The 12,676-nt window shown below is 35.4% G+C and overlaps 1 protein-coding gene across 2 annotated transcripts in view; it reads right to left on the bottom strand.

Annotated features, from left to right (window-relative positions):
* Ccdc90b (coiled-coil domain containing 90B) overlaps positions 1-12,676 on the bottom strand; it is a 21,929-nt gene that overhangs the window by 1,730 nt on the left and 7,523 nt on the right. The window contains exons 3-8 of one of the 2 annotated variants that reach the window (XM_010630878.2): positions 11,749-11,852; positions 8,018-8,119; positions 6,611-6,652; positions 6,466-6,537; positions 6,198-6,251; positions 4,597-4,711 (exon numbers count right to left, since the gene is read on the bottom strand). In XM_010630878.2, coding sequence (XP_010629180.1) covers positions 4,597-4,711; positions 6,198-6,251; positions 6,466-6,537; positions 6,611-6,652; positions 8,018-8,119; positions 11,749-11,852 — 489 coding nt within the window. Of the gene's footprint in view, positions 1-4,596; positions 4,712-6,197; positions 6,252-6,465; positions 6,538-6,610; positions 6,653-8,017; positions 8,120-10,792; positions 10,822-11,748; positions 11,853-12,676 lie in introns of those variants that run through there. The other variant, XM_010630879.2, reaches the window with a different exon arrangement.

The raw sequence follows: 12,676 nt of genomic DNA on the forward strand, positions 1-12,676 counted from the left end.
TTTTTTTTTTTTTTTTTTTTTTGTACTGGGGATTGAACTAGGGACTTTGTGCTTGTGAGGCAGGCGGCAGCACCACTGAGCTAAACCCCCACGTTCTAAAATGGAAAATCTGTGCTGAGGAACAAACTTTTATGACTAAATGAGAAATTAGCCATGCAAAGTAAAGCTATCTGAATTATAATGTATAACTATATGCTATCCCATTTGATTTTACTACTTAATGAAACTCATTTAATGATAATATAATTTCCTCAATTTTAAGAAATAGGATTAGGTTCCTTTCTGAGACACATAAGAGAAGCTGGACATTTTGAGAAATAACACTGTCTTACTGCACCTGGACAATTATATATTGTGCCACTAGATCTGCTAGTATTTACCATGCATCAGATAGCATGTTAGTATGCTGTGCAATTACATACATTACCTTATTTAATTGTACTTTTAAAAATAAAAAAATAATTTTTTTGAGAGTTTCTCACTATGTATTCATTCCAGGATATCCTCAAATTTGTGGCAATTCTCCTGTTTCAGCCTCTGAAATGGTGGGATCACAGGTGTGCACCAGCACACCTGGCTTATCTGTAATTAAATCCCTATGGGATTGGTGGTGGTAACCCCCACTGTATGATGGGGCAACAAGCCCAAAGTTGTATCAGTAGCAAGTGGTGGAGCGAAGATTCAAGACGTAAGTGTACCTGACACCAAAGCTGTTATCCTGTGACACCTGAAGGACTCAATGTCATCTGTCACTTTTTGAACTATTATGTCCTTTGTTAACTTAAGAGTTTTAGAGTACTAAATGAGTACCTGGTCATTATGAGGAGGGAAGTATTTTATTCCTTTATAAGGTTACACAGAACAGTTGTTTCTATACTTAGTTTCTCTTCATTTCTTGGTGCTGTTATTTCACCTTTTATTTATTCTTGTTGTCATTAAGGTAACTATGGGGCAATCCCAAATTGCTTTTATAACTGTTGTTTATCTTCTGTGGCCTGTCTGGGAGACACCCTACATTACTACTTATCTGCCCACAAAAGAATCTTCCACAGTAACAGATTAACCCACTTATAAAAAAGGACAAAGTTTTAAAATTTTTGCATGAAATCATATGTTACCCAGAAAAATTAAAAGAACAAGAATTTGAAAGGAAAATATTTATTACGTTCCATTGTTGAGTGCCATTTGAAAAAAAATGGAATATTAGGCATAAAAAGATTGAAGAGAAACTGCCATTATCTTATAATTGTTGCCTTCTTGGTGGTGTTTGATCCAAGACAGGCCATTGAGATTACTTCCCTGGGATTTTCCAAACTGGAACTAAAGAAAGAAGGTAATCTGTCTTAAGTGGTAAAAGTGGAATAATATGAGTCTAGGTGGTAGTGATGTTTCTGACTCATGGAGGAAGTTGGTATGAGAAAAGGAGGCAAACATTCAGAGACAAAATACAGAGTTCTGTTTCTGTAGTTTTTTTTCTTGGTACCAGGGATTGAACTTGGGACCTTGTGCTTGGCAAGTGAGGAAGTGAGGTACCGTTGAGCTAAATCCCTGGTCCTGTATTTCTTATGCGTAAGCTAGTTCAAGCTGATTATACAATACCTAAAACTAAAATAGTGACTGACACATGCTGAGACACCAAATAATCAAACCTATTAAGACTTACAATTTGATAATTTTTTTCCCCAAGTGAAATACAAGGTCTTTAATGCTGAGGCTTTGATAGGTGAACTAGGATACCCCCAGTCCCTACCCATTCATGATAGAATTTAATATGTGAATCTAAGATAAATGGGGTCATTATCTTACTGGCAACATCTCAGGGATTCTAGAGCCAATAAATCCATTCACTCATAACATTGTCTTCCCAACTGTTTAATGTGTGAAATTCTGGCTTCCTAAAAGGCTTACCAGTAAAAGCGGTACTAAGAAATATTTTGAGAAGGATACCGAAAGAGAAAAACACATTGGTGCTGTTGTTTCTAAATCTTCAGTAAAAAAGGAAAGGAGAATGACTTAGAAAAATATTTTTCTAAACAGTGACTAACTTGCTAATTTCTTTTGGTATTGCCACTAAATCTACTAGGTTGTACCTGGGATACCCTTTTGATGAAAGCTTTCTAGAGATCATCACTATCTTCCAATTGAGGGTAAAAAAAAAAAAGATTTTGTTGTTAACCAAAATACTGATTGTTTAGGTAAATATTCTGAAGGAAGCTGAGTGGAATTTGAAGCCCTCCCTAACCTGTGTTGTTTTGGAATTGATCTTAAAAGAGGTAATAAACACTTAAAACTGGGCTGTTCTGAAATTTCCCTTGCCATTAGAATTGAACTGAAGGTCGCTAGTTCCAGAGACATTGTTAGGGCAGAAGTTTTCAAAACTTGTTTTAGTCTTATATAACTCTCTCTTCAGTCTTAAAACAGAGACCCAGTACTTAAAAGATAAAAACTGAGCCAAGCATGGTGGTGCATGCCTGTAATCCCAGCACTTGGGAGGCCGAGGCAGGAGAATCATGGTGAGTGAGTTCGAGAGCAGCCTGGGCTACACAGTGAGTTCCAGGGCAGTATGAATGACATAGTGAGACCCTGTCTCAAACGAAACAAACTCCCCCCCAGAAGATAAAAACTGAGCATTCTCTTTGCAGAAAGGAAGATGATATGCATCAGCTGAAGGCAGGGGCTCATTTTTTACCTCTTTTGCTACCGCAATACCAGTGGTGGCTGCCCAGACAACCACTGGTGGCCTGGATTAACAATTTTATTTTGGATGGTAGTTCATTGATGCACAAATTTAAAATATGCATCTTTTGACCTCAGATTTTAAATGTGCAGAGGAAGTTTTTATATAGAAATAATAGCTTCATGGGCTGGGGATTTAGCTCAGTGGGTCTGCCGCCTGCCTCACAAGCGCAAGGACCTGAGCTCGATCCCTGGTACCAAAAAAAAAAAAAAAAAAAAAGAAAAAAAGATAATAGCTTCAGGGTATAATGATGTATATATGTCTATGTATCTTCTCAAACAGTACTGCGCTTAGTAATGAAAAATTGGGAGTAGAATGCTTGTTAATAGAGTTAAATCAGGCATTTTTATAAAATGGAATACTATTCTTTCTAATAAAAATATGTCTATATAAGTATCAGTGTTGGATGATTTCAAACATTTAGTTACATTTAAAAAAGTTACGGAGTGGACCATAATATTATAATTAATTATTTTTAAAAAATCATATATAACATTGCCACATAGGAGAAAAGATTGAATTTTAGTAAATATCATGGAGAAGGGATTTGGAAGGCTTTTACTTTCACTGTTTCTGAGTTACATAAAATGTAATTACAATGTACTACTTTTATGAAAAGAAAGAAGATAACTGCCACCTGACTGTTGCACTCTGCTTAACTCAATGGATGCGTATAATTTTTTTTAGGGTTAAACCATTTATTACGGATAGATAATGATAGAGCAAAAACAAGTTACTTGTTAGTCTGCATGAGCCCTGGGTAACATTTTTTGGAGGGTGCGTATAATTTTTAAGTCAAATGGTAACAGGGGAGCTCAATATACGATGTCTAATTCTGGGGTAGTCTCTATGCTTGGTCAGTTGATTCAAGGTAAGGGATTATGTCCCACTTCCCTATGCTGGTTTACTTTAGTGACCTTTCTCTTTAATCTCATTCAGAGCCACAGAGAGATGCATAAGCAGTAAAAATAAATGTTTTTGCTGGGTATGACAGTGCATGCTACTAAGGAGGCCGAGGCAGGAAGAGCACAAGTTTAACTAGCTTTATAGTTTACTTCAGACTATGTCTCAAAATAAAAATAAAAACAAGGGCACTGGGCATGGTGGCACTTGCCTGTAATCCCAGGAGGCTGAGGCAGGAGGTTCACTATGAGTTCAGAGACCAGCCTGGGCTAAATAGTGAGTTCCAGGTCAGTTTCAACTACATAGTGAGACCCTATCTCAAAAAACAAACAAACAAACAACAAAAACCAAAAGAAAACAAAAAAACAAGGGCCAGGGATGTTTCTCAGAGGTAGCGTACTTGCCTAGCTTGTATGAGGCTCTGAGTTTAATCACCAGCAATAAATTTATTTTTTTCACTGTAGAATACTTAGTTTATCCTTGTATTATTCTGTACAAGGGTTTATACATTTTTCTGATGTCCATGTACTTTTTCCTAATTGCAGAGCTGACTGGTACACTTGACAACTTGTTTGGAGGTTCTAGCAGGGGAGCGCAGCTATTCATATACCCTTGACCAAGGAAACGGTCCTCCTCTATCGGGGGTGGTCGTCCTCTTTGACGAGCGCGGGAGGGATGTACATGGAGTGGTGAGGGAGGAAGGGGACACCTGCCTAACCAGCTAGATAAGCCGAATCAACCCTGGCGATCAATGGGGTGACAGCCAGATCGCCCTCACATCCTTGACTGGTAAACTTGTATCTTGAAACTGGAGCTTTTTTCAAGTACTATAGGGACAAAATAAAGGAACCTTGATATAGTTCCTTTTTTTTTTAACCCCCTGTACTTGCATGAAAGGTAGAAATATAAATCTGAAAATTAAATGGAAGCAGTTCCTTTCTCTGCTATCGTCTTACCTGCAAGATAACGGATTGTCTCAAGTTTGTTAGACTCCATCAGTGTTTTTAAGGAAGCAATTTCAGTATCAATTTTATTGCTGGTCTCTGAAATAACACTTTTGATTTGGGTATCCTGTAAATAAAAATAAATATGAGAACTGAATTTTATTCTTATATATTATAGTCAAAAACATTTATATTAGAAACCCTCACTTAAGTGCTAACTGCAGACTTCAAAAGCTTCAAAAGTGGAGAAAAACAGTAAAAATATAATGGTGTTAGTATTAAAAAAACATTGCAAAATTGACAGATTACATTATATTCTTCCAACTGTCCCATTTGGAGGTAACTTCTTTTTTTTTTTTTTGTTTTTGGTTTTTTGAAACATGGTCTCAGTATGCAGTTCAGAATGGTCTTAAACTCACTATGTAGCAGAGTCTGGGATTGAATTCTCAGTGATCCTCCTGCCTCAGTCCGCCAAGTGCTGGGATAACAGGCGTGTGCCACCATGCCCACTGGAGGTGATTTCTTAGGATAATCACATAATAGGTATATTCACTAAACCTCATAAGATACTTGAGACCTATGTGTAATAAGATGAAAAATTTAGAAGAAACATTTTTTTTTTTTATAATTCCAGAACTATCACTTTAGTTTGTAAATTCCTTAGAATGTTATGGGTAAACTTTAAATATATTCTGCAAAAGAAAAAAAATCAACCAGGTTTATAATATGAACTGGAACCAATATAAAAGGAGCTGGCAAGTGTACCTGATGGGTGACAATGAATGTGCAGGGGTTGGATCTAAGAAGAGAGGTGTGAGAAAACTCTGCTGATTCCCTTGCTTATCTCCTTTCTCTGGCCAAGGAGAGAACAGGACCCTTAAAATGGCAAACATGATCTTTTGTTAAATACTAAGCAAGAGTGATGTCTTTTCTATTAAAAAGCCAAATGGCTTTTAACTTAAGAAAAAGCCTAGGTTGACTCAGAATGTTGGTGTTTCATCACGCCATAGAGATGAATAGTATCTACTTTATAAAGATTGATGTGAAAATTAAATGAATTCACAGATACAAGTAAGCTGCTAAATAGCATCTAGACTATAATAAATATTTAATAAACACTGTGATTTTAAAATTTAAGGCAATTATTTAAATCTAGATAATCATTTAAATACTAGTAGTGATTCTTTGTCTTTTGAAAATAGATATTGTCTATGTAAAAAGTTTTAAAAAGTATGCCATGTGAGCTGGGCATGGTGGTGCACGCCTGTAGTCTCAGAACTTGAAAGGCTGAGGCAGGAGGATCGCTAAGAGTGTGAAGCCTGCCTGGACTCCATAGAAATTCAGGACCAACCTGAACTACACAGTGAGACCCTGTCTCAAAAAAAAAAAAAAAAAAGTATCCCATGTAGAAAGCTTGACTGTATTCCAAGGAGTACAGCTAATATACAACCATCTACATGGGGGCAGCCTCCCCAGAACTGTGGTTAACTGTAACAGCCATAAGAAAACCATGGATTCTGCAGGACTTTTTAAAGTTCAAACTTATAAACTGATACACATAAAAGTAGTTATATAAGACCGTATGGAAGAGAAATTTCTACATGCTATCTTACCTTTCTGGTAAACTCTGTGGTTGCTTCCATAAGTTGCTTTTCTTGATCTGTAAACTAAGGAATATGAAGCAACAGGAAGTAAAAAAAAAACAAAGATTAAAAAAGATAAAAAAGGATTAAGCAGGGCTGGGGATTTAGCTCAGTGGTTCTACCACCTGTCTTGTAAGCACAAGGACCTGAGTTTGATTTCCGGTACCAACACACACACACACACACACACACACACACACACACACACGGAGTAAGGCACATTTAAGAAGTGCATTACCATATCTGTTACTCTGCTCCTTTCTAGGTTGATGTCCAGTTTATTATCTGCTCTGATTCGGCTGGTTTCATGCTTTAAAAAAAAAAATTAAGTGATTGTAGATGTGAAATGTTTTGAAATTAGTAAGTAGAAAAATTTCACTTACTGTCAGTTGTTGTTTAACTTGATCTAATTCAATTTTCATTTTCTAGGTATAAGAGAGATCACATGCAATTAACATTTTTTTTCAGCTTTAATTGAGTTTATTGGTACATTTTAGGGATACAGTACAGTTAACATTCATTGTTGGAATCTTGTACCTCTACATGACAAGTCTTGATTCTCATTTTTTCCCCTTACCCCAGCCCTCCCTTCACCCCCTCCTCTCCTCCCCATCTACAAACACTTTATTTTCATCTTTTCATTCTCTCACATTTTTTTCTTTTCCCTTTTTACTCTTCCCCTACCCATCCCACCTTCCCTACACCTTTAGCTCCTTTCTTCCCATTTCTAAATTGCAATTAACATTTAATCAAAAGTATATATTATGATTTACTTTAAAAAAATTGAAATCCTAGATTAGCACAGTTTGGACCTTTAAAGATTACTGATACAGAATCTAATAAAGAGGTATTTAAAAGAATAGGCTATCAAATTCAGAAAATAGCCAGGCATGGTGGTGCTTGCCTCTAATCCCTGCATTCAGGAGGCTGAGGCATAATTGCCATGAATTTGAGGCCAGCCTGGGCTACATCGTAAGTTCAAGGCCAGGATGAATTACATAGTGAAACCCTGTCTCAAAGAAGAAAAAAGAAAGAATTCTTAGGAAAAAAACATTAGACAAAGCACTTATGTTTTATTATTCTTTAAAGAAGATTTAATTTTCTGAATTTAAAAATATTTAAACTAAGAAATAATATTATCTTGAATTTCCAGTTTACAGAAACCTATTTTTCTCTTAAGTGACAAAGATAATTGGGAAAGGGTCAAATACAATGGAAAACCCATTACTCTTACCTTCACAAACATTGTATGATTAGCTATGGAATTTTTTTTTCCTTTTTGTAGGGCTGGGGATTGAACCCAAGGTTTGTGCACTGAGTTATATCCTTAAACTTTTTTATTTTGAGACTGGATCTTGCCAAGTACCTAAGTTGCATGAACTTTAAATCCTCCTGCCTTAGCCTCCCAGACTGCTGAGCTTAGAGGTATATACTACCATGCCTAGCTTACAATAGAAAAAACATTATTTTTTGGTATGGGGTATCCAACTGGGGACCTTGTGATTGTGAGGCTGGTGGCAGTACCACTGAGCTAAATCCCCAGCCCAGAAATTTCATATACTATATAGAACTCAAAAGATTTTCCCTTTTGTATGATTTTTACATATAAAATATAATTCTTATTTTTCATTATATAAGAACTGATTAGACATGGTTAAACATTTTTAATCTAAGTACTTATTAACTATTAACTGTTTAATAACCACATGAAGTTACTTGGTCTTACTAACTTATTCACCACGTAGCATACTTACAAGACCAGTTATTAGTAATAAATTAAAACATATCACCTCATTCTCTGCTCTCAGATTTGCAAATTCACTTTTTTCTAGGATGACCATATCTTTCCTGATAGAATCCAAATGAGCCATTAGCTGTTGGACTGTTATTTCCTAGAAAATAAAAATCAATGTGATTTATATGTCACCCTTTTATTTATGGATTTTTTCATAAAATTTAAAATAATGTGAAAATATTATAAAATATAATGTTGCCTGAAGTTAAAAAAAAAAAAAAAGAAACATTATCTGAAAAAAAAAATTTTTTTTTTGTTTTTGGTACCAGGGATCGAACTCGGGTCCTTGTGCTTGCGAGGCAGGTGGCGGAACCCCTGAGCTAAATCCCCAGCCCCCCAATTTTTTTTTTTTTTTTTTTTTGGTACTGGGGATCGAACTTGGGACCTGGTGCTTGTGAGGCAAGCGGTAGAACCACTGAGCTAAATCCCCAGCCCTATATAGCTGAAATATTAAAATAAAAAATGAGATTCAATTAAGAAAAAGTATTTCCCTGTAAGAGAAATAAATGTCTACATCTTTTATGGAAAGAATTCCAATAAAATGCTTATTTAAACCCTAAGAGTTTCTTAACAAATGATAAATAATAGAGGGTATAACAATTTTTCAGTCTTCAAAAGGTCTGGAATGCACACACTTCCAAAAGCAACTCTGAGGTGAGACATTCTTATAGATGTTAAAAGTATGAATTGTGGACTTAGGCTGCCTAGACCTGGATCTAAACTCTGCCACCTTCTGTGAGACTCTGGGCAAGTTATTTAAATTCTTTGGTCTCCTTGTTTGTAAAGTGTAATCAGTAACAGTACCTATACATTGCAGAGTTGTTTTGAAGATTAAATGAGATAATGCACATGTAATGCTTAAAAGTTTTTTTTGTTTTTTTTTTTGAGACAGCGTCTGATTATGTAGTTGAGACTGACCTGGAACTCACTATGTAGCCCAGGCTGGTCTCGAACTCACAGTGATCCTCCTGCCTCAGCCTCCCGAGTGCTGGGATTACAGGTGTGTGCCACCATGCTCGGCTTTAAAATAGTTTTTCTGCACATGATTAGAAGCCGGTAACTGTTAGCTGTTATTACTAATGGATTAGGGAAGATAATAACTGAAGCAGAAGAGTCTGATTACCAAATGCTGATGCAGAGGAAGTTTTAAATTAAACACTAATCCTATCATAAGTGTTTTAACTGTGGATAGCAGACATCCCTGATTTTTTTTCATACTAGTCATAATCATTGTTCAAATGCTCAGTTGCTTCTCATGATGAGGCCCAGAAAACTGCACATCACTAAGTTCAATGCACAGTTATGGTACTCTTTATCCTTCACTCACACTCTGGGACTCACTGTTGGGGATATCCCTGATTTTTATGCTTTCCCTAACCCTCATATATTATTGAGGAAGGGTTCACTTTCTTTTATCCAGTTCTGCTTGGTATATGAGAATTAGCTGAGAAGTCCTATAAATGTGACCTCTAAGGACCATCAGTCTGGTTGCCCCAGGTACTATATAAAGGAATTCTATGAAAAAAGAAAAAAAAAAATATATGTGTTCCTGAGACTACAGAAGAAAGAGTAGCAAATGTAATTACAGATTTCTTATGGAGTCGGGCTTTGAACCTGAGAGTAAAAGATTATACTATGGCTCTAATAGCTTTTTTCCTATGGCTGTTCTAGATATTGAACCTTGAACCCAGGCCTTCTCACTGAGCTACATTCCCAGCCTATTTACCTTTTTTTTTTTTTTTTTTTTTTTTTTTTTTTTTTTTAATTTTGACACAAGGTCTCACTAAATTCTCTAGGCTAAACTCAAATTTGTGATCTTTCTGCCTTGGCCTCACAGAGTGCTGTCATTACAGGCTTGTTCCACTAGGCCTGATTTAAGAGCCTTATTATTTTTTTTTTCTTCATTTTTTAAAGATAGTTTATGAGTCAAAATGCCTATAATACAGCACAGGTGCCTATCTTCAAAAGCTTTAGGCAGTCAAACTTACTGTAAGTCTGATTGTTAGAATATTTTTTAAATTTTTACAAAATTTCTAATGATTGTTGTAGCTTTTATGGAGACATCGGAGATTAAGCAGAGTTTAGTTTGGCACTTTCTGAAGCAATCAAGTAGGCAGCTTATTTTTCTGCTTGTTTTGAGTCTTAGCTCCATCCTTCAAGACATCTTTTTGTTTTAGTCTGTCCTGGAAGTGGAATTGGTAATGGGATTAGTTAGGCTCAAGGATGGAATGGGAATTTTTTTTTTTGGTACCAGGGATTTAACTTGGGACCTTGCACTTGCGAGGCAGGCAGTGGAACCACTGAGCTAAGTGGCCCTAGAATGGGAATTTAACCTCACATACCAGTAATAAGCCAAAAGTTTAATAGTAACATCCTACATTTTGTATATAAGATTAAATGGTCACAGTAGCATGAAGATTCGTCAAATCATAGTTTTAATTTCTGCCTGTATTGCAGGCAAGTTTAAAACTTTTAAGAGTAAATTACTGAAAACAACAGTAGTTCCATGAAATCTTTTAGGCTAGATCAGAGCTTTGGGAGAATTAATTAAATGCCTGGCCTTTTCTTTAGTGGATTTATTCATCTGCTATAACTGAATATATTAAGCTAAAATAATGCATATACAAATTTAAAGGTAAGTTAAATATAGAGGATGTTTAAATTATCTAATTAGAGATTATCTTAAAATATCTTTAAAAGCTTTCGATACTTATAGATGACATTTTACACCACAGATTCTAATTTTATATAAAAAAATCTTTTTTTGTACCAGGGATTGAATTCAGGTCCTTGGGCTTGCGAGGTGGGTGGCAGAATCACTGAGCTAAATCCCTGGCCCCTTTTATACATTTTTTTTTGGTACTGGAGATGGAACTCAGGTCCTTGCACTTGCGAGGCAGGCAGTGGAATCTAATTTTTCTTTTGTGCTTTCAAATATTTATCTGAGGAAACCTAAATTTGAAAAATTAAAATAATAAAGTAAGCACAGAAAAGAAATAGATTCTTAAACAGTTATTACACAATGGACATGAATTTTTATTCCAGTGAAGTTTAGCTAGCTTATTCTATCCTTTATGTAAAATTACTGCTTTTTTTCTGTATCACCACAATGTGAAAACTCTTGCAAATTACTCAACCTCTCTCAGCCTATCTTTAGTGGCAAACTAGAATTCTACCTACTTTTCAGAGTTGTTAGATTAAACAATATATGAAAATTACCAAGCACTGTGCCTTTTACATCTTCTAAGTAAACAGTATTAATTGACTTTAAGGATTTGTATATCTAGTCAATCAGTTTCTGAGCTATTTCCCAACCATATTAGTCCTTTCTGTGAACCACAACACAAAAAAGACAGCAATAAAATGTATCATATAGAAAAAGGTTAGCTCTTTAAATGTGGTGGGGTTTTCAGGAAGGAAAAGTCATTCCACTAATAAAATTCTGTTCTTTGTATAACCATATTTTTTTTTTTTTTTGTACTGGGGATTGAATTTAGGACCTTGCACTTTCGAGACAGGTGGCAGAACCACTGAGCCAAATCGCTGGCTCTATATAACCATAATCTTACTAAGACTATTTAATTCTTAAATTTCTATAGATACTGACTTTACTAAAGATCTTTCCTTTCTTGTTTTCCCTTGCTTCTCTTCTTTTCATTCCCCCTCCATTCCTTGAAAAAGAACACCTAATGATACTGACAGAAGTCATAAACCTGAACGTATTACCTGTTGTGCCTGAGTGACCATCTCCTTATAGATAGTATCCAGGCTGACATTAGATAAAGTGGTTAATGCTGATACAATTGTTTCCGCTTGTGCTTTGTCAAATCCTGTAGGCCACAAATAAGCATTCATATTTTAAAAATATATAACATTAAAAAATATATAACATTAAAAATATATAACATCCTTATCAAAATAGATAGCTGAAATAACTTTCCACTTTCCCAGACATTTATATTGTTATACTGTTTAAAAAAGACAGTAACATTAAAAATTGACTGATAATGCTAAAATTACTATGTAATTTTAATTCCTCATATATCTCCAGCAACACTGGATATTACTAGTGATTTCTTTTTTTTCTTAACTGGGGTTTGAACCCAGGCTCTTCATGCTAAGAGCTACATTCCAGGGACTATTTTATTTATTTCATTTCAAACAAGATGTCACTGAGTTCCTAAGTTGCCTAGGTTGGGCTCAAACCTGCCATCCTCCTGCTTCAGCTTTCAAGAGTGCTGGGATTATAGATAGGCATGCACTATCATGCTTGGCTCTTTGCCTATTTTTCTATAAAAACTACTGAATTTTTTCTCATTGATTCCTAAGAACTCTACCATTTAGCTTTTTATCTGGAGTTTCAATAAGAGATGTTTTTTCCAATAGCTAGACATTTATCACATCTTATTTATTAAGTAGTTTTCCTAATTTGTAATGCCTTATCACATGCTAGATTCATATATATGTCTCTAATTACCATAGTATTATTTTTTTTTGTTTTTTTTTTTTTTGGTACCAGGGATCAAACTCAGGACATTGCATTTGCGAGGCAGGCAGCAGAACCATTGAGCTAAATCACCAGCCCTACCATAGTTTTATTAATGAACTTTCCCATTCTTGTCATATCATAAATTGTCACTGGAGGGGCCGGGGA

The sequence above is a fragment of the Fukomys damarensis genome, unplaced genomic scaffold, assembly GCF_012274545.1.
Source record: "Fukomys damarensis isolate Sample0158 unplaced genomic scaffold, DMR_v1.0_HiC HiC_scaffold_16, whole genome shotgun sequence".
In the NCBI taxonomy this organism is placed as follows: domain Eukaryota; kingdom Metazoa; phylum Chordata; class Mammalia; order Rodentia; family Bathyergidae; genus Fukomys; species Fukomys damarensis.